Here is a 22,871-nt window from a genome sequence, read left to right as displayed (position 1 = left end):
CTATGACCCGGGGGGCAGAGCTTCGGCGGGTGGGTGGGGCTTCAGTCAGTAGGGGGCGGGGCTTGGGAATGCCTCACCCAGAACATGAGGTACCGCACGTCACTGCCGCCCAGCTGTCAGTTGCAAGGGCTGATCCTTCAACTAGCTTTGTGAATAACCCTTTAAGTATTGATGGTAGGAGCTGTACCTAAAATGTTCTTGGGAAAATGATCCCTTCATGTTTTAAAACTTTAAAAGCATATGGTAACAAACTTGAAATATTAAAAACTTGAATTGTTAAGCACAGCTGGACCGTATGGGTACTATGTATTGGCCTGCAAACAATTTATGTGTAACCTGCGGCTAGTTTAACCTTAGTAAACTGTCACCTACATGAATCTTAAGCACCCTGAAAATCCTGGAATCCAGGGCACTTCATCGTGCAGAGATAACCAAAGACTTTAAGGTTGCACTCTGGCGTGCCCTCCTGACATGCTAGAGCAAACAAAGCTAAAGCACAAGTTAAGCAGGTGCCAGCGGCAACTAAATCAAGTTTAATACTAAAGTAGGAAACCCATTGGGGTGCCATAAGTAATAGGTAACATAGGTCTTTGCTCCTTTTTTTTCAAATCAACTCCACTGTGTAATGTTTCCATGGCATTCTCTGGCTCCTTTAAGTGTCAACATCTAAAAAAGGTTATTTAGTAGACATATATTATAAACTATAGGTAAGGGCAGCATACATAAACAAACAATTCCCCCTGAGAATAGCTGCTAGAATTTTGATGCCAAACAAGAGCCAACCAATCACACAGGATGTTGTTCTCAGTATATCACGACTCCTTTAATTAGTTTATAAAATAGTGTTTGCAGTTAAAATACTAGTTTTACAAAATGCTTATTTGTTTAAATGTTTACATGAACTGAAACAAAGGTAAGGATTGCATTTACATTTCAAAAGCAGACTTTTTTTTTTTTTTTTAAATACATGTTTACTGATTAAGATTACAATACAAGCAAATCAAAATTCTTAGTCTGCAATTGTTGTCTGCATTGAACACATTTCATGCCCCACTAGTTTTGGCTACTTGTTGCCCTTGGCTCCTGTGTAAATTAGCCACCGCTCCTTGAACTGTAGTCTTAATACAAATTAGTAAACTAATCATGAGATTGTAGTCCATCACGGAAGTGAGCTTGGAGAGGTGACTACTTTACAACACACATAGGGACCATGGGGAACAAAAGTAGCCACCCTCCAGAAGGAAGGACAGTGTCAGCACCAATTCAGAGATGATTTGAGGATCTACAGCCGAGTGGTACACAAATAAGATACATTTTTGTTAATAGTTAAGGAGCTTGGAATTCATTTTTAAGATTTAACGCCTCAGCTTAGTGTCACTTTAATTATCTGGGATTAACTTTTCCAGCTCATCGCTATTATTTTCTCCGAGACAGGCCGGTGCACCTCCTCCACAGACACACAATGTGGATTTGCAGGTTTATAGGGAAATCTTTAATTAACTGTTCACACTCTGGACAGGAAAGTGACCAGGCTGTATTGCTCTAACTGTAGTAGAGAAAACTCAGGCCACATTGCTGGCTAGAGCTATCAGGCAAGGTTGTGCCAGTGTTAGGATTGGTTGAAGAGAAGCACACATCCTTCGACGGGTAAAAGAGCTCCCCTATATGTATTTAAGCTGTTTTGTTAGCTGTTTGCCTGGAGTTTGGCTTTATATTTTAAAATAGCTATGCTAATTTTGTGCAATTGTACATTGCAATATGTTATGTTTATGAATGAGCCCATGCCTCAGTGTAGGTTTGATGAATGACTGACTGTGGAGAAAGGCATTGTTTTGTAGCTCTGTTTACTTTTATTTTCAGCAAATTTAATTCACTTACAAGTAGTTTTGTCAGCATGCTGAAGCTTGTTAATGGAAGTAAAGCAGAAAACTGCACTTTTTTGTGCTTTAGTTTTCATGCCTTATGCAGACATCCCAACTCTCCCGGACGCTCCCGCTGTTAGATAGCGGCTCCCGGCCACCCGGGAGAGAAAAATGTTCTCCTGAAAGGTTTACTCTGCTTTTTTAAGCAGAGTAAACCTTTCCCCGCGATCTGTTTTTTTTTCTGACATCGGGGCCACCGGCTGCCGTCAGACAGAGAAAAAAAAAGGCATAGGAATACATAGCTAGATTTCTATTGGCTATTTCACTTTGCAATAGCTAACAGCAGACTATCTATTGCACCCGCCCACTGCTGCTGTCAATCAGCAGAGGGGGACCTGAAGTTCCCCATTAGGCCCTCTTCTAGTGATTGACAGCAGCTATAGCCAGCTTGCTGTTGGATATTGCAAACTGAAATAGCCAATCGCAATCTAGCTATTCATTCCTATACCTTTTTTTTTCTCTGACTGACGGCAGTCCCAATGCCAGAAAAAAAGAAAGCTGTTTTTTTAGGTGGCCAAGCAATGAAGTTGCAAGGACACCTATTGTATCTGTTCAGATTATTGTTATTATTATTTTTATTATTATTATAATTATTATTATTGCGCCACTTTTTTCAAATGTCTGTAACAAGTTCTCTGTAACTCTAAAACTCATGAAACTTTGCACAGTGCTACAGCCCTGAGCTCTGCAGAGCTTATTATAATATAAAGGTCATAGGTCACATAATGTGGCAGCCATCTTGGTTTTTATGACGATTTTTGTGAACTATTCAGAAACCTGCATCTCCAGAACCGCTAAAGCTACAGATGTACAACTTGCTGTGTGATCTTATGCTTTGCTCTGTTGCCACATGAGCTCATTGTAGCGCTATTGGTCACATGGTTTGGCTGCCATTTTGGATTGTGCAATATTCTGCCAACAACTTAAACTCTGAAACCATTTATCAGAATAACTCCAAACTTTGCACATATGTCCAGGGCGACCTCTTCTACCACGGTTGTAGAAACTGTAGATCCTAAAATCAAAATGGCCGCTGCAAGCCAGTCATGTTAAGATGATGTTATTATTGTTATGGCCTTTTTTTCAAAAGCCTGTTATAAGCGCACTGTTATTCACAAACTGATGCAACTTGGCCCAATGGTAGAACTCTATGCTATGAATAAACTTCTGCAACCTAAAGGTCATAGGTCACATTGCCTGTCATCCATCTAATTTTAAGTAATTAAATTTAGCTACATATTCAAACATCCATTTCTCAGAAACTGATAAAGCTACAGATCTACAAATTGCTGTGTATAGTCGTGGTATGATCTGCATTCACAACTGCATTACAAGTCAATTGGCTACATAGTTCGGCGGCCATATTGCATATTGCATTGTGTCAAAATCGACAAATATTTCTATTATTTTGATGCTCTTTTTTTTAAATGCTAATTATTGCCACACCGTTATGTAAAAACTCATGAAATTTGGCCCAATGGTAGAGAAGGGTGCTGTGTTTAAACCTTGGAAACATAAAGGTCATAGGTCACATGCTCTGGTGGCCATCTTGGTTAAAGCAAACCTATTTTTCAAAATTTTCAAACATCAGTTTCTTCATAACCGCTAAAGCTACAGATATACAAATAACTATATAAGGATATTCTGAGCTGTCCAATCATATTTGTTTATTACAAGTCATGTGACCACATGGTTTGGCGGCCATTTTGGATGGTGCAATATGCTGCAAGCAACTTAAACTCTGAAACCATGTATCAGAATAACACAAAGCTTTCCACATATATCCAGGGCGACCTCTACTACCACGTTCCCACCCCCGCAGATGGGGGGGCAGAGGGCACCTCCCTGAAATGAGAAGGGCACCTCCCTGAAATTGCCTTCTTCAGGTTAGGATCCCTGCATATGAATTCTAGTTTACTTGCATCTCTATTTATTTAAATGCATTCCCCTGCATTTTATTTACATGCGTTAGAATCAGTTAAAATGTGTTTCCTAAAAAACAAATCTAACAAAAATGGACGTGTTATACTGCCATGTACAACACAGGTACACACATGTAGAGACATGTGTTTGTTACCCTATACACTGTACACTGTATCATTTCTTCACATTATATTTATTTAATTTACTGCACAGTAAGGTAGGAATGATGCAACATTTGTAATTATGATCTTATGGGCTCACACAGGTCCAGCTTAGAGCTTTGCATTTCCCCAGGAACACAGGCTATGTCCTAATGAATGGAGCCATGCCCAGCATGTGTGACTGATATCTCTACAGAGATAAACAGAGCCCATCACTCAGAGAGCTATACCTGTAAGATGCCACTCACCACTAGATTAAGTTAACCCTTACAGGGCCATTGCTTCAGGCCAGACTTTTAAAAAATTCTATAAACCAGGGGTAGGCAACGTTGGCACTCTAGCTGTTTTAGAACTACAAGTCCCATGAGACATTGCAAGACTCCCAAAGGCCAATGCCAAAGTCATGACTCCCAGAGGCATAGGCAAGTTGGGAATTGTAGTTTTACCACAGCTGGAGTGCTGAGGTTGCCTACTTCTACTCTAAATGTATCCACCTAGTTCAGAAAAAGAACTTCCAGAAAGTCCCTGTATAATGTAAATAAAGTTTGTTGTTGGAGATTATTGCTGCTATGGACTGCTCCTGTTCCTCTACTCAGTGACCCAGATAGAACCGAGTTGAATAAGTCCATGTTCATTATTAATCTGCGTTACCTTGTATTATCCTTTTGAATCCCTATGCTGTCAGAGTGAGCACCAAAATAATGCTTCCATTGTTAACCAGTCACAAAATGTCCTCTGCCCATCTGTGACCAAAGATCCAGTCACCTCATCCTAAGGCAAACTGTCTAAATCTGAACCAGTGGCTTCTCTTTACTTCTTCACTTACTGGTGGCCACACAATAACTATTATTAGAACTCTAGGAAAAGAAAGAAAGCAAAAAACCTTTCTATTTTTGAGCATCTTTAAGCAACTGGAGTGTGATAAAGTATTCTTAGTGGTAAATGACCCTTATTACACCCGCAAGTAACAGCTGCATCACTCTGTGTATGCAAATAAACTAAGGAACAGCTGACAGGGAGGGGAGAATCGGGACAGTGACTGCTAGCATAGATCATTTTTATCATTAAGATCCATTAAAATAGCTAATGTACTGCCTCATATATAGTGTGTTTTCCTCAAATGAAACATGGAATGTTCAAAGGTCAAATGCAAATTACTTAGACTAGCACTCTAAGCATTATGCTGCTGCTTGCAGTGCTAAGCAGGCCAAGAAGGTGAAATTGAAAATTGTAGACTATTTCTATACTTTGGCCGAGTAGCTGACTGATGAGATGACACAATGGCGTTTAAGCTAAGATTTTGTTTGGTCTAAGTTACAGGGTGGTAATGGGAAAGAAGGACATTCCTAGTACCTTGATGGATTCCTGGGTGGGTATCCACATGTCAGTTCCATTGTAAAGTCACCATGATGTCGCCTAATAAGGTGATACTGGGAGTCGATCATGCATTTAGAGGCGCATTAATCTCTCTGGGAGAGAAGGATTGTCAACTTGCCAGGTCCTTCACAGCTGCAAGTACCTTATCTATTATCGAAAATGCAGCTTATTTGTGTATCACTCAGCTGTAGATCCTCAAATTATCTCTGAATTGGTGCTGACACTGTCCTTCCTTCTGGAGGGTGGCTACTGTTGTTCCCCATGGTCCCTGTGTGTGTTGTAAAGTAGCCACGGCTCCAAGCTCACTCCAGTGATGGAGTACAATTTGACATTTACTTTACTAATTTGTAATGAGATAGTAGTCCATCATGGGAGTGAGCTTGGAGCAGTGACTACTTTACAACACACACAGGGACCATGGGGAACAACAGTAGCCACCCTCCAGAAGGAAGGACAGTGTCAGCACCAATTCAGAGATGATTTGAGGATCCACAGCCAAGTGATACACAAATAAGCTACATTTTTGTTAATAGTTAAAGTACAATTAAACTCTCTTTTTTTTCTTCATATATCTACTGCTAGCAAGACATGACTCCCAAAGACAGATGCATTATGGGATTTGCAGTTTCACCACAGCAGGAGGGCCAGCGTTTGCCCACCCCTGCTCTAAATTGTATACTGTAGCGCTATACACCAGCTGTTCCAGCACCCGATGAATTCTGCAATACATTGGTACAGTCTGTATAGGAGATATCACTAAGATAATTGAGAGGAATGACCCTTCAGTTAGACAAACAGCCATGTGCAATACTAAACTCTGACTGGCTGCTATAGGTATATTGCCCTTGGCACATCTTTGTTGTCTGCTCTACCTTATAAATTAAGCTCATGTTTAATTAATATGATGTAGACTTTAATGCTGAAAGAATACATTTCCAATCATTTCTACAGCCATTGTCTGAATTAGTGTTGCTATATGTGTGGCTAAATCTGTCTATTGATGTTTCCAATTCTAGGTAACCATGAAGAACAGCAGAAGGAGGGAGGGATAGTCTCAAAGAACTTTACCAAGAAGATTCAGTGAGTACTTTGTTAGCTGATCACAGCTAGTAGAAGCTGCTGACTTCTTGTTCAGTGTCATTTAGCAAATGCCAGCAATGATCTCTATCAGCTTGTGCTATTTAAAGCTGCATTCACGATTATATGAAGTATTAAGATGACAGCAGGTCATGTGCTAGTAGCGCTATGCAAAAGCTATACATCATCATTTCCTTCCATTAACATCCTGGTAAATGGTATGGTTATTGACACATCTGCCCATCTCCTGTCTAGGCTCTCTCTGTTTAGATCATCGCTGCTACAATTTTTAAGAGAACACAGGTGAAAGAGACAGAAGCTTGAAACTAGGAACATAAAAGTGCTTCTTCTAAATCTCTATTAAACTTGATCTGTTGACAGCACTTTAAGGTATCAAAAACATAAAAGAACAGTAAAGTATATACCATAGGCACAGAGAATTGTATTATAGCTTATGCAACACAGTAAGGGCTCATTCATAGAGCTGTGTATTCAGAGTGCATACGGTATGTTTTTATTTGAGTTTTCAATTACAATTTTAGCTCTACAAGGGTTTTCATGGTTTTTGTGTGCTTTATGTACAGTACTTATGTGTGTTTTGAAGCAAAGGTGCATAAAAGCACACATAGGAGCACCAGATGTAAAAATCTACCGCAGAAATGATACAATTCTTAAAAACACAGGGCCCATCCAGACATTGAGCATTCTTTTGACACACTTCAACATTTGGCTGTATGTGTGGTGTCGTTCTATTCATTGTGAATGGCACCCCAATTCACTGTACAGTAGCTGCCTATGCACAACGCATGGCAACGCACTTCAATGCACATACCATGCATTGTGGTATGATGTGCTAGATCGTGAAGAAAAGTAAATGTATGTTAATTGGTCTGCTGAGGTGCTTAATGAATTTCCTTCCTTAACTCAAAGCACATTAAGATACAAGGAGTTTGCATGTTCTCCCTGTGCTTCCGTGGGTTTTCTCCGGGTACTCTGGTTTCCTCCCACACTCCAAAGACAAGCTGGTAGGTTAATTGGTTCCTGTCTAAATTGGCCCTGTATGTATGCATGTGAGATAGGGACCTTAGATTGTACGCCTCTTGAGGGCAGGGACTGATGTGAATGTGCACATGTAACTTGTACAAGTAGAAGATCACCAGCACTCAGAGGATTTCATCAAATTCTTGTGTACATTTATTGTGAAATAGCATCACGTATATCCAATAGCCAACATTTCAGGGCCAGGCAGAGTCCCTTCATCAGGGCAACATGTCACTATGTCGCCCTGATGAAGGGACACTGTGTGGCCCCGAAACGTTGGCTATTGGATATACGTGACTCTGTTTCACAATAAATGTACACAAGAATTTTACAAAATCTTCTGAGTGCTGGTGATCTTCTACTTGTACAAGTTTGACATGCTTGGCGCCATCCGTGATTATCACTGTGAGCACCACATTAAACGATTGTAAGCGCTATAAGGAGTGCAGGGGACACATCTGTACACTGTACACATGTAAAGCACTGCATAAATTGTAGGCGCTATATAAATACCTGTAATAAGTATATAAATAGACATAACATCAAATGTTACATAACATCAGTGTGCGGTATTGCACCACAACAGACCAGATACATCTGAATGGGCATTTAGAAAACCTGTCATGAAATAAATCTTAGTGCTTCCATTGCTGTCCTAGTTCAATGGGGATAGCAACATTAGCAACAAACTCTTTACCATTAACTCCCTTTCAAAAACTAGAGGGCACCACCTAAAATTGGTGGAAAACAAATTCCAGCACAAGAGGCGAAGGGGGTTCTTCATAGTTAGAGTGATTAGGGTCTGGAACTCGCTGCCACAAGCGGTGATTTCAGCTAAGAGTGTGGAATCAATCAAGAAGTTTTTGGACGATTTCCTGAGAGACCGTAATATACAGGAGTACAGGTATTCTTAAGAACGAGGTGATACATGGACCTATACATATGCACACATCAGCAATAGGTTGGACTTGATGGACTTATGTCTTTATTCAACCTCAAATACTATGTAACTATGTAACTAAGTCCAAGCATCTTGACAGTGAAATTGCCTTAAGTCTTCAATTAAAAATTTGGAAAGCATTGTCCTGAAAGTAACGCATGTGAATGATCATTAGATAAGAAATTAGGTATCAGTAAATTGGGCTGGGTTCAGTTGACAGGCCATTCATCTAACACCTCAATAAGTCTGCAATCTGCAAATGTTTATTCAAACCCCATTGAAGCCAATAGGGGCCGAATCTTAAAAATCAATTCTGACCACTTTTAAGGCAAGTAGGGAAGAGATTGTCAAACAAAGGGCATGGGGAGCTGGGCACTGCTATTGAGAACATGTACTGTAAAAATGTTAAAAAACACTATACAGGGTCCTCTCTTTCTATGTGACTTCAAGGGCGACATGGGAAAAACACCAATCCTTTCCATTACACGCTTGGTGGATGCCTTTAAGCTGTATGTGGTGTTACAAAGCAGTTCGATTTGCAAGGACAGCGTTAGCGACATTGTATTCTGGTATCACAGATTTTGTTTGGCTAAATATGGCAGCAGAATCTTAATCCAATCCATTACAACTTCAAAGCAAAATGCATTTTAGGTTGTTTTGGCTGTGACACATGACTTTTTTAACCATTAGAAAAAGACCTGAATTGAGTGGTAGAAGTAATGTGTACCACCACTAGGGTTTGGCAGAAGCACCTCACTGAAACAAGTCGAAAGCAAAAGGCACATCCTCCACATTCTTCATGGACACATAGCAGTTTCTTTTAGAGTGGTGCTATTTCATTATTTTCCTACTTCTCCTCCTGAATGGTGCAGGAGTGCATAACAGTCCTTATATCCTGAAAACTTCTAAGACATCCTGTTCCTCTTTCTCAAGGGCGCATAGCAGCCATTTATTGGAGAACTGTTAATACATCCTTTCCTCCTCCTCCTCCTTCTCCACCCCCTTCTGCGAATCCTGCCTCTCAGAGTCCATGAAGGTGAAATACATTGGAGTTAATAGGGAAGGCAAAGTTAATGTGGTTTTTGGTGGTTTGCATGCCACATTTGCCTTTAAATGGCTTCTAATGCTTACAAAAGCCTCAAAAAGAACAAAAAGTTATCTGCCACATGTTGTGGTTTCTCCAACCGGCTTGTATGTCACAGTATGTATAGGACATAGAGGAACCACATAGTGCAGGGCAGGTAGCAAGTGTCTTACCCACCTAAATTGCCAAATTCCTACAGCAACAACAAAATCACTCCTCTCGTTTCTAACTACAGCTACCAGTTTGACTTAACGTTTCATTAACATACAGCTGAATAAAGAAAAAATCATAATAATAATAATGAGCAAATATATATTTTTTTAAATATGATTGTCTGCTGCCTTCTGGCCATTCATTCACTGCAAACATAAGCACAGATGACACAAGGTATAAATGACTTGGTGCTATCGTAAAGTTTCTGACTGCAGAGGATCTTTCTAGAAGTCCTTGTATGGTTGAAAAAGTTTGATGACGGATTTGGCTTTTTGCCATGAGCCTAGCTGATTCCCCTTTCTTCTGCTTACAGAACAGAACTCCAAGGCACGCAGTCTAGATTAAACATAAAATTACAAGGATGTGTAAAGCAGACGCTTTGTCAGTTTATTTATATAGAGGTACAGTGCTTGAATACGTGTGATGGACTCGTGTGCTCCTGCAGTTTATGGCAGATTAGTAGGGTCCTGCGAGTAGTTTGGTACAAATTGAGTATTATAAACATTATAGTTTATGAGTCACCTTTAAAACAAATGTTTGAACACACAGAGCAGTTTACTAACTAGAAAAAGTTACACATTTTTTGTCCAGGTCTGATTACTGTAATACCAAACTGAATAGGCACAGCCATGGTGAACAATGATCTGTAGTGATGCCCCATTGATGGAATGATGACCCTAGTTTAAAAACATTGTAGTGTGTTTTGAAGTCAGAAACATATAGACATCCTGCTTAGTCATGGGTACCGTAGCCAGTGAGCCATACAATGGTTTTCCAGCAGGGAAGGAAGCCCATTAGGAGAAGCAGTTTCAGTCAATAAGCATGCCACCAAGCATGCACTGATCGGTGAATTACATGTTCATGTGATATCTACAAAGCAAAGTAAACTGTTAGCTGCATGTGCCGGACATCTGTTTTAAAAAAAAAACTCCAGGCAAAATTTAAATTAACCCTTGCAGTGAGGCTATCCCTGCATTGCAAGGGTTTAAGTGCTTGTTTTGGTCTAGGGAGGAAAATAACAAAGTTATAGTCACCCGATCCTCGATGAGGGCTGACTGTGACGGTGCTCCCTCCTGCTTATCTCCTCCGCTACAGGAATGGTAAGCCCCTCGGCATCCTCACATCCTATACAGAGTGTATAGAACATGATGACTCCGAGCTGCAGCGGAGGGGGAGAGTGACTGGGAGGACCAGTCTAAGAACAAGCAAGCTCACTATACCAAAATTAGAGTTTTATTAACCCTTGCAGTGGTACCTTCTTTAAAGGCTGTGTGTACTGTACAAGGTACATTCTAAATTCAAAGTGAGCTTTTAAAAGCATATAGGGAACACAGACTACCAGCTTTGAGTTTCATGTAAGCATAGCTGTTGTACAGCAGGTCACCCCACTACTTAAAATAAATGTATCCCCTACCTAAATGACATTCAGTTTGCGTAAGCACTGTATATTACAAACAACTGTTTGTTCTCTTTTTAATAAAATACTTTTTTTTACATTTTCATCTTTCTTTTGTTGCATTTCTACACTGCTACATGTTACTTTTCAGGGCAGGTTTCCTGATCCTAGTAGCCTTTGACCATGTCTGTGCTATGTTAGTTGTATACTTGTAGTCTCCATTGGAATAGTGTGTGATCATAGGAGCCTTTGACCATGCCTGTGCTGTGTTAGTTGTATACTTGTAGTCTCCATTGGAATAGTGCGTGATCCTAGCAGCCTTTGGCAATGCCTGTGCTATATTAGTTGTATACTTGTAGTCTCCATTGGAATAGTGCGTGATCCTAGCAGCCTTTGGCAATGCCTGTGCTATATTAGTTGTATACTTGTAGTCTCCATTGGAATAGTGTGTGATCCTAGCAGCCTTTGACCACGCTTGTGCTATATTAGTTGTATACTAGTAGTCTCCATTGGAATAGTGTGTGATCCTAGCAGCCTTTGACCATGTCTGTGCTATGTTAGTTGTATAGTTGTAGTCTCCATTGGAATAGTGTGTGATCCTAGTAGCCTTTGACCATGCCTGTGCTATATTAGTTGTATACTAGTAGTCTCCATTGGAATAGTGTGTGATCCTAGCAGCCTTTGACCATGTCTGTGCTATGTTAGTTGTATACTTATAGTCTCCGTTGGAATAGTGTGAGATCCTAGTAGCCTTTGACCATGCCTGTGTTATGTTAGTTGTATACTTGTAGTCTCCATTGGAACAGTGTGAGATAGGGTGACTACATACTAATTGGAAAATGGAGAGAGCATTGTGACCATATAACAGCAATTACCTGAACAAAGCAAAACAATCATATATTAAATCTTATATGTGATGTTAGCATAAATCCTAAAGGTGGCCATACAAATAAGGGACAGTTAAGGTGCCTATACACCTTACAAATATCTGGAGATTTTTATCCAAGTAGACAAACGTTTTCTAACCTGCTTGAAAGACAAAAATCTGCCAGTTGTCCAGTAATTGAGGTTGTACACTTCCCATCAACTGTCAGATTTTCTGACGAAAACGTGATCACAGACAAAAATCTCCAGATAATTGTAAGGTGTATAGGCACCTTAATGGAGAACTATGAGGTGAGTGCTTTTTACTCACCTCATAGTTCTAGCCGACCTGTGACAATGAAACTGTCACAGGTCGGCTCAGTAGATCAGGAAGTGAACGAACACATAGCGGTGTTCGCTCACTTCACGATCCTGTCACTGCTCTCTGCCGTGACAGGGGAGGGGCTGGATTCCCCCCTCCCCGCACCGATCCTCCAGCGCTGACTGGCGGAACGGACGAGGGAGGGGGTGGGTACAGCTGGCTCTGCCTCTAGATAGTTAGAGCCAGCTGTCACTTACGCAGCTGTGCGGATCCAAACATAATTGTCGGGATCCGCTTCAGCTGCGGCTTCTCAGTATACCGCGAGCTGTATCGTGTTATACTGCGGCATCTCAGTATACCGCGAGCTGTAGCTCGCGGTATACTGAGCTTAGGGTGACTGGAGGACGCTAGTTTGTGTCCTCCCATTACCCTAAGGAGAACTATGGGGAAAAGCCTTCACCCCATAGTTCTCCTTTAACTGTCCCTTATTTTCAGGGATAGTCCCACATTTCTAGCCAAATCCCTCTGTCCCCTTTTCCTCCTATTTACCTACCATAGTGTAATCCTGCACTAAAACCTATTACCTTATCTCCGAATGATCTTGTTTGCTATTTAGAAAAGCCATTATAAAAGAAAAGTAATAGTGAAAACAAAACACAATTCTGGGTTTTATCAATCATTTTTTGGCATATACATTCTTAATGATCCGCATAGCTGGGGGTGTGGCTGGGGTGTGTCCATTGGCTACCTACACTAGGGGAGATTCATCAAAACTTGAGCAGACAGAATTTGGAGCAGTTGTTCATGGCACCCAATCAGTTCCTCTCTTCAGTTTGTTCTGTTAGGCTTTGATAATGAAGATAGAATCTGATTGCTTGCTATGGGAAACTGCTCCAGATTCTTGTACTGGAAGGTGTCCTTCTTCATCATCTCAGAAAGTTGGGAGGTATGTGTTACCAATTGGGTTTACATATCTTAATCCTGTTGCCAGTAATGTGTGGTTTAAAAACTGCTTTCTGAGATGTGTGAATGTATTACTAATCCCACCTGCTTGTCAAAAAATCTGGTCATCCGAAGAAGCAGTACTACCCAGAAGTGCATGTGTGGCTTCCTGCCTAGAATCTGCCTGTACTGCATCAAATAAAACTCGCCCTGAAAAATGCCATGTGGCATTGCTGGGGTGTATGTTTGTAGATAGTAAGAGACTACAAAGAGGATGGATGAGATCAGCAGCACGGGGATGCAACAAAGAATGAAAAAAGGTAAAATAAATTAATATGCTTAGTAATAAGCTACATAACTGTTTAGAACACACAGCACTTTAGCAAATGTGATGTCTCTCAGTTAGGGTTTCCATCTTCTTTAAAGGAAACCTATGTTCTGTCTCAAATGTCTCTTTATGCAAAACACAGTCTGTCTGACAGTATGGCAACTTGCTGACCCAACAAAATTCGCAGGCAGTGTCAACTAACCAAGATAATTCAGATGTAGAATCCAATGTAGTTAATTTAACACTACAAAACCATTAAAGTGACACTAAACCCAGGAGTTAAAGTGATATTAAAGTCAAAAGATTTTTAAACTATTTCAAGTACTGATTAAACTACTTACCGTGTTTCCCCCAAAATAAGACATTTTTTGCACGAAATAAGACACTAGGTCTTATTTTCGGGGGATGTCTTACCTGGCTGGGGGAGGACTGGACGAGGTCCCGGAAGGCGGCGTGCTGTTGCCGGTCCCGGTGTCGGCGGATGACATGTCGCTTCCATCGTGCGTGCGGGCGTGAGCTGCGGCCGGCGTGTGGGCGGGAGCTGCGGCTGGTGTGTGGGCGGGAGCTGCGGCCGGCTGGCGTGTGGGCGGGCATGTGGGCGGGTGTAGGTCTTATATTACAGAAATCCCTGAAGATAGCGCTAGGTATTACTTTCAGGGTAGGTCTTACTTTCGGGGAAACACGGTAGTGCTTCCTGTTGTTTAAAAATGTCAATGTTGATTTAACCTGTACATGGAGGAAGTAGAAAGCAAGGCCCTGACCACCTTCATGAGAATTACACCCAGTCATTGGTTCAGATATGTGGATGACCGTTGGGTTAAGATTCACAAATAAGAGTTACAGGCTTTCACTGACCATATCAACTTAGTGGATCACAACATGAAGTTTACGCATATAGATATGCAAAACAACAAACTGGCTTTCTTGGACTGTATAGTAACAGTAGAAGAGGGACGGAGGTTAGAAATAGAGGTCTACCAAAAACCAACACACATGGACCAGTACCTGCTATTTGACTCCCGACACCCTTTAGACCACAAACTGGGAGTCATCAGGACTCTACAACACTGGGCAGAGAAACTTCCCACCAGAACAGAGGCCAAGACGAAGGAATTCAAACAACATTCAGACTTTTGTCAAAGCAGAAAGAAAACTGTCCTAGACAGGGAACATCCTAGACAGGGAGGGGGACTGGTTTAAAAGAGTTGTAAAAGAGGCCATTTATGTAAAGATGGAGAAGCCAAGCTTGAATAGAGGTGGTGGGGGTGAGACATCTATTGTGTGCCACATACAATGCTGTTTTAACACCTCTCTCTGGGCAGGTTATTAACACCTCCTAGACTCCAATTATACAAATGTAAGCAACACCTGGTTGTAACAGATTACGTGGATTGAAGCAACATTCACCGTATTTATTCCCAGATAATTTTTTGTACAAATCATTCTGAATTAAGAAAGCTGGTTGGTTGACCAGTGAAACGTCTTCAAGAAAAATACAGCAAGTTGCCTTGGCTTATTTTTTACAGATATACCATGACCCGGATGAATGAGAACTTTCACAGACTTAAAGATTTCAGTTTCCTCCAGAATCAGCTGATCCCCTGCGCACTGACCCTGATATCCTGTAGGGTGGCTCCTTTCCCTTGTAGGGTCCTATGGACCCTGTGTGAGTTAGTAAGCTGTGTTTGTCTCGTCACAAACACACAGGCACAGCAAATCAAGCTATTTCCCTCCCCCCTTCTCCCCTTTCATCCTTCCTGCTTTCTCAATGCTAGTAGATCGACAGCTGCTGGAGACTGTGCTCTCCCTTGTGATCTTGTGCTGGACAGAATGTTCAGCTGAGAGAGGTGGAGCCGGCTGTTCATAAACATGATGAGTGTAAGTGCTTCGGTAATAATGTAAAGAAATACTTTGCTGGGCATTTAGTGCTTCATCAGCACCTAATCTAAATAGCCTGATTTTTCAATGAGCCAGGTTTCTTTGTTAATAAGTGCAAAGAGCAATATACATTAAAGACGAACAAAAAACTTACCTTTGCAGGAGGACTACCCCTGCACTGCAAGGGTTAAGTGTTCATTCATTTTGGTCTAGGGGCTAGATTAAAGCCCTCCTCCTCTTCTCCCCAGGCTCCTGCAGTCTACGAACTGCTGACATCATCACATCTTATGCAAGTCCATTGAGCTGCAATGCACATAAGGACACCGAGTGGCATTCCATAGCTGGAGCAGAGGGGGAGAATAGTGATTGCTGACCACTGCAAAAGCCAGGATCAGGGAAGTAAAACAGCTTTATTTGAGTCGCCTAGACAAAAAGCACTAAATGTTTTTCTTCTTTAAGCAAATAGCGCCAATCAGAATTCTCAGATTATCACTCAGAGCCCATTCACACCAGGGCGGTTGCGGATCAGCGCGGTTACCGCGCTGATCTCAAAAGGGAGGTTTCAATTAAAAACGGCCAAAACCCATTGAAAGCTGTATGGAAAACGCACTGATCAGCACAGCAAAAACAAAAATAGTGCAGGGAGCAGTTCGGGCGGGGGGCGGTTCGGATCGTGCGGTTGCATGAACGGTCCCCATAGCAATGTATGGGATCGTTCATGTCGGCGGATCCGTGCGGCTGAACTACCCCGTTGTGAATGGGGTCTCAGGCTGCACTAAACTGTTGAAGTCTGATGTTGATTAGATGCTGCTATTTACTGCATATCCATACCGCATTCACAGTTATGAAATATACCCCAGAGACCTTTGCATCATAGTAAACCAGAATGATTCCTAATATTTTGGCAGTTATACTTGTACTGTACGCCTTTTCCAAGCTCTTTCCTTAAGCGTTATATGATTTTACAGAATTTGCAACTTGAAAGGAGGTAATTAAAAATGTATAATATATGGTGAGGGTATAGATGACAACGACAAATAAATTGCAGGGGCGCTTTTTGACTTGCTTGTCTCTTGATGACGCACACGTTAGGGTTCATTGATAGTTTTCTATACATATAAAGTTTAGCTTTGATTAGAAACATGAAGTAGCAGTGTATGTACAGTATATCATCACACACAGATAATGTAATACATATACTAAATACAGCCCTGACATACCCCAGTATAAAAGTATATCTCCCAAAGGTCCCTCAAATCTCTTCGTCACCCTTTCCTCCTCGGCTGTCCCTATTGTTGGAGAGATTCATTTATTGAGCAGACTTTTATCAATAACTTTGCTACCTCAAAACTTAGATTTGGCTGAGTGGTGAGAGGTTAGAACCACTGTCAGGTTTCTATGGCGGTTTTTGTCCCAGTTAGGGAGGTTCACTCTCTCTAATTGTCCTGCTTACCAAGGTCACCCCAATTGAAAGTGGTATTGCAATAATATAGATATGCAATGTAACTGAAACAGCAGAAACAATAAACATGACACTGGCTGTGGCAGCACAATCTCATTTCCAGTTCTGTCTCCAAGATAGGACATGAAGGGGAATTTTACCAAAGGGACACAGATAGCAAAAAAAAAAAAAAAAAAAATTCACAAGTTTTAACATTAAAACATTAAAGGAGAACTATGGGGTTAGGTGCTTTTCCCTATAGTTCTCCTAAGGGTAACGGGAGGACACAAACTAGCGTCCTCCCATCACCCAAAGCTACAGATCACGGTATACTGAGACGCCGCAGCCGGGACGGATCCTGACATTATTGTCGAGATCCACCCAGCTGGGTGATTGACAGCTGGCTCTGCCTATCTAGAGGCAGAGCCAGCTGTACCCGCCACCTCCCCCGTCCATTCCGCCAGTCAGTGCTGGAGGATCGGACAGGGGAGGGGGGGAATCCCTGCAGGAAGCCGTGCCTGACAGTCACGGCTCTCTGCAGGGATAGATCGAGAAGTGAGCGAGCGACGCAATCTGTTCGCTCACTTCCCGATCTTTTGAGACGACCTATGACAGTTTCATTGTCACAGGTCGGCTAGAACTATGAGTCTGAGTGATTTTCACTCGTCTCATAGTTCTCCTTTAAGGATCAAACCTTTCCTACCTGGAGATTCCACTAATACAGCATTTCCTATTGCAAGCTGACAGTGCTATGCCACTACCTCTACCATTGTCAGCTCCTTCAGCCCTCCTATGTCTTGATAAGAAACTTTCCAATAGATCCACAAAATATATTTTTTAAAGAAAACTGTATACAGTAGAGCATAAAGTCCAAGCATACAGAAAATAGACCTTGTGGTACATGCTACACTTTTTACTTGAGGCATGCCAGATGCCTGGGCACACCCTAGTCACCCCAAGTGCAACAGCGTAACTGCAACAGCGGGTACCATGCTTTTAGTCACTGAGCCAGTGGAGAGATCACAAAGATCTCACTGTGACTGGCTCAGCTATGCAGAGCGCAGCAGCACTTACCACTTACATTCCTCACATAACAGCCGCAGTCCTCAGTGCCTTGGAAGCTGCAAGGGAGCATGGCTACAGCTTCCCATCCAATCAGGAAGCTGGGTGGGTGGTCACATGACCACCTGCCAGGCTCCCTGCTTCATTACTGTACCCATGCTGGAAGAGGTAAGGGACAATTGAGAGATGGAAATCCGGAATGCCTCAGGTCTGTGTATGTCTGTATGTATGTAATATATATATATAAAAACAGATGTGTCTCCGAAATTCACGCCATACAACCGATCGGCGGCTATAGAGCCGCTGATCTGCTGTATGTGAAACAGCCGTTAACGGCAGTAGTAACGAGCGGGTCTTTCCTGCCCGTGCGCGCGCTAGGGGGCGCGCACGAGCAGGAAAAAAATGCGGTCCGGAGACGGCAACCCGCTGATGCGAGTCTGCCGTCCGTCCGTTTTTTCTTAACGGGCGGACGGCAAGACGTTAATACAATAGGCTGTGCACGCCTATGCAGGTAATACAAATTGGAGAGAAGAAGAGGTGTAACCCAAAGCAGTCATTTCAATTCTTATGCCAGTGTAAAGTATGAAATTACATCTGCGTTGGTTGCCTAAATTCCAGTTGGTCTGGTTTTTATAAAATAAACCTCATAGATTGTTGGCAGCAAATTCAAGGTGTGTAATTCAATCTACTTAATTTAATCCTAAGAGAAATCTGTTCTCTCTCAAATATGTTTTAGATTCTTTCAATGCTGTTTTCCCAGCAATACCTGCCATGATGTGTATATCACTGTTCTAGGTAGCCAGACACATGATGAGCCAATGCAATAATGCTGACTCACTGCACATCAAATATTATGTGCGTTACCTTGAATGCCTTTCATGTCACATGCCTTCCATGAGTTTCAGATAGGATATGCTACCTGCAATTGGACCTTGCTGTTTTTAGTTTTCCTTAAAGTGACACTTTACTCAGGAGCTAATCCTTAAAAATGTATTCAAGTACAGTACCTTAACTATTAACACAAATGTATGTTATTTGTGTATCACTCGGCTGCAGATCCTCAAATCATCTCTGAATTGGTGCTGACATTGTCCTTCCTTCTGGAGGGTGGCTGCTTTTGTTCTCCACGGTCCCTGTGTGTATTGTAAAGTATGGTAGAGAAGAATGTCACCAGCACATCGAAAATCCTTTTAGAATCATCAATTGTTCATTTTATTGAGCATGTTGAGTAGAGCTGCAGCTAACGATTATTTTCAAAATCGATTAGTTAGCCGATTATTATGTTCGATTAATCGGTTAATCGGATAAACAATAAAATAAAAGTTTAAAAAAAGGCTCCAGTGATGGGACTACTAGTTTGTATTGAGGTTGTAGTCCATCACAGGAGCAAGCTTGGAGCGATGGAAGTAAAAAAGAAAAAAGATAGTGTGGTGTGCAATATAGTGAAATGGAAAGTGTAAAATTATACGGCAATTAATGCAGAATGGCACCGGCTATAGAGGACTACAAATCCCAGCAATAGTACATTATACAGCACAATGCAGAATACCACTGTATAATGTATTATTGCTGGGATTTGTTGTACTCTTCTATAGGTGGTGGTATTCCGCCAGCTATTCCACAATGCAGAATATCACCAGCTATAAAAGAGTACAACAAATCCCAGCAATAGTACATTATACAGTGGTGCAATGCTGAATACCACCAGCTATAGAGGACTACAAAACCCAGCAATAGAACATTATACAGCGCAATGCAGAATGCCGCCAGCTATTATGTACTATTGCCGGGATCTGATGTATTCCTCTATAGCTGGCGGCATTCTGCATTGCGCTGTATAATGTACTATTGCTGGGATTTGTATTCCTATGTATAATATACAGCTCAATGTACCATCAGCTATAGAGGAATACAAATCCCAGCAATACATTATAGAGCACCATGTGTGGAAAAGTGCAGGTGTACCAGAACAGTCTTACAACTTTTTCAATAATCGATTATAATCGATTATGCCGATTAGTTGCAGCCCTAATGTTGAGCCTGATGAAGGGACCATGTGAGGTCCCAAAAGTGCTTGTTTTTCAATTGACAATCTGCTCAATAAAATAAAAAATTGATAATCCTAAAAGGATTTCCGGTGTGCTGGTGACATTCTTCTCTACCAAACTTATGTGATGCGCCATCTGCAGTCATTTCAGCACCTATCCCTATCATTGGGATTTTAAGACCTAGTACTATTTTTGGGAATTGCTAAAATATAAGACCTACCCCGAAAATAAGAGCTAGTAGTGACCATTCCGAGGGCCGGTGGTGACATAAGTGGGTACCTGAAGAGCTGCGGGAGAGAATCAGCGGTGCCAATGAAGCCAGCACTAGAGGAAGCGAGCCGGCAGCACAGGGAGCAGAGCCGCATAAACTGATGTTTCCTCTGTAGCGCCGACTCCTGTCACAGGTGGAGTGATACCAAATGCACTCCGCCTGTGAGGAATCGATGGTGAAAGCGCGCTTCGCTTTTTCTGGTTACCAAATTGCTCTTGGAAAGGTACAGCACCCCTGATTGCCCCGATCACCCTATTCTTAACTCTGCCATTTTGGATTATTTAATTTGGATTTGCATTAACTTTGGATTGTTATACATTAAAAACAAATAAAAATAAGACCTACCCCGAAAATAAGACCTAGTGTGTTTTTTTGAGCCAAAAAAAATATAAGACAGTGTCCTATTTTCGGGGAAACACGTGTAGACTATGAGGTCAATACAAATTAGTTAATTAAAGGTGAGATTGTAGTCCATCACAGGAGTGAGCTTGGAGTGGTGCCTTGCAAGATACCTTTCCAATGTTAAAAATCACGTGGCCTGGTATGGTTCAGGAAGGGGGGGGGGGCTGCAGGCTCACTGTACTCCCTTTCCTTGACACTCGGGCTGCATGCCTGGATGAAGTCTAGTTTGAATTTTAAAGGGGAACTCCACGCCATTATTTTTAATTTCACTTTTATTGGATTAACTCATGTTATTTAAAGGATTTGTTTATTTTTAATGTTCCCCTTTAAGCTACATTCAAAGCTAAATTCTTTACATACATACCTGTGCTCCCTTTTCAACAAAGCTTGAGAAGGTGGCTTTTGAGTAATCGGAGGCTTCAATTGCTCTATTACAAGTATAAGTAAGTTAATTTTGCCTAGAGTTCAGCTTTAACCTTTACTATTCAGGGGTATGAGGAGAAAGCCACACAATACTTATTTTTAAAGACTGAGGTAAACAAATGTAAATATACTTTATTACCTGTTGTATATAATGCAACATATGCAATTTTCAAGATCTGTGCAGCGTGCAATGTCAATGCAGTAAGCAAGTAGACCTGATGGGTTTACTGGCTTTCCTGTAAGGCTGTTTTTCAGTGCTGAAAGTGTTAACAGTGGAAATTTTCAATCCATCTGTTTCAATTTCTATTTACAACAGTAAATAGGACATCATTCACAAGAGCAGCCATAAAAGAGGAAGATAAAAGTGATTTAAATACCCTAGAACTGCATCACTACACCATAGGATGCATCTGTTGTACACAGTGACATGTATAAATCAAAGTGCTGGGAAGACCAGGCCTGTTTAATGCTCACACACTGAACTAAGGAAGAGGGTTACAACACTGGATCTCTAAACTAGCATATTACCTTTGTGGATATGCTTACCAAACACTACTGATTAGAGTATAGAAATAGATTATTCTAATTTAGACAGAGTGGAACAGGGTTTTTACCTAAGCTTTTAAAGTAAAACTAGATCTCTGATAAAATGTGCCCTGCATCACTTAATAAAGTGCATCTGCATTTACAGTTTTCTCTTAGTCCCCCCTGAAATGTCCCACAAACATCTGTTGCCCCTGCCAGTGATGTCCAGCTGGGTCAGCTTGTGATGATGTGGCAACAATACTGAACTGTTCCTGAATTGAGAGCAGAGTTGCCACTCTTATGTAGGCTGTGCCTGCTTGCTCTAGAGTGGGATGAAAAATGTTGCAGGTGGCATGGCTCTCAGGATGTTCACTGCTGAGTAACAAGCCTGTGGGTTGTAACAAGCCTGTGGGTTGTCAATCTGTACTTGGCCACACCTAGTCCTGCCCACCGCTTTCTGGTTTGACAACATTGCCTCTGTTGCTGAAACACCCCCACAATGAGCTGCAAGGCCTAAGGGGGGAGTGTGTGAGACACAAATGAAGGAGGATTTGGTTCAGTCGGGAAAGGTAAATAAAATATTTTGTTTGCATTATGAGCCTTGTGCATGACATAGTAACTGCATTTAGGACTTGTTTAGACTGTCATGCAGCAGCCCTTGTATTTTAAAGTGAGCTGTAGTGTCCCCATCCCTTTTCATCTCTGTTGTCTCTGGACTCTGGAATTCACTATGCTATTTCAACCATTGTCATAACAACCATTAAGGGTTTCTGTACTTCTCTAATACACGCAGGTCTGTAATAAGGTATGTAATGAAAACAGAAAGCTTTCATTAAAAAATTTTCATTAGCATGTTGATGAGGGGGAAGTGAGGGGCCAGAGAAGGCAAAATATAAGCAGATTAAAGAACAGCTTTAGATCAACTCTGCATTCGTAAAATCTTAAAATCAGATCTCCCTGCAAAGAAAGCAATCATACCTATCTGTCCATTACCCATGCCGGCAAAATCCTCAGGGTTAAAGAATGAAATCTGCTCAAAGATCTTAAGCATCCAGCATATGTTTGGATATGTTGTTGGATGCTTGGTCCCCCACTATGCTTTGTGGTTCCTTCCACTGGCCCCTATGCCATCACTGTGTCCTTAAGTGATGTAAGGACTGACAAAAAAAAAACCTTCAGAGGACAGCGTGGGATGTTATCATCTGACACTTCCAGAAGTGTCGAAAAATAC

At 41.5% G+C, this 22,871-nt stretch overlaps 1 protein-coding gene across 1 annotated transcript in view; it reads left to right on the top strand.

Annotated features, from left to right (window-relative positions):
• The window catches only part of HSPB8 (heat shock protein family B (small) member 8), a 44,816-nt gene that overhangs the window by 6,905 nt on the left and 15,040 nt on the right, over positions 1-22,871 (top strand). Inside the window, exon 2 of the mRNA XM_018570531.1 lies at positions 6,400-6,463. Within this exon, the coding sequence (XP_018426033.1) occupies positions 6,400-6,463 (64 nt within the window). The remainder of the gene's footprint in view (positions 1-6,399; positions 6,464-22,871) is intronic.

This window comes from Nanorana parkeri, unplaced genomic scaffold, assembly GCF_000935625.1.
Source record: "Nanorana parkeri isolate BGI_ZX_2015 unplaced genomic scaffold, ASM93562v1 scaffold1550, whole genome shotgun sequence".
In the NCBI taxonomy this organism is placed as follows: Eukaryota; Metazoa; Chordata; class Amphibia; order Anura; family Dicroglossidae; genus Nanorana; species Nanorana parkeri.
This window is presented reverse-complemented; position numbering and strand designations above follow the sequence as displayed.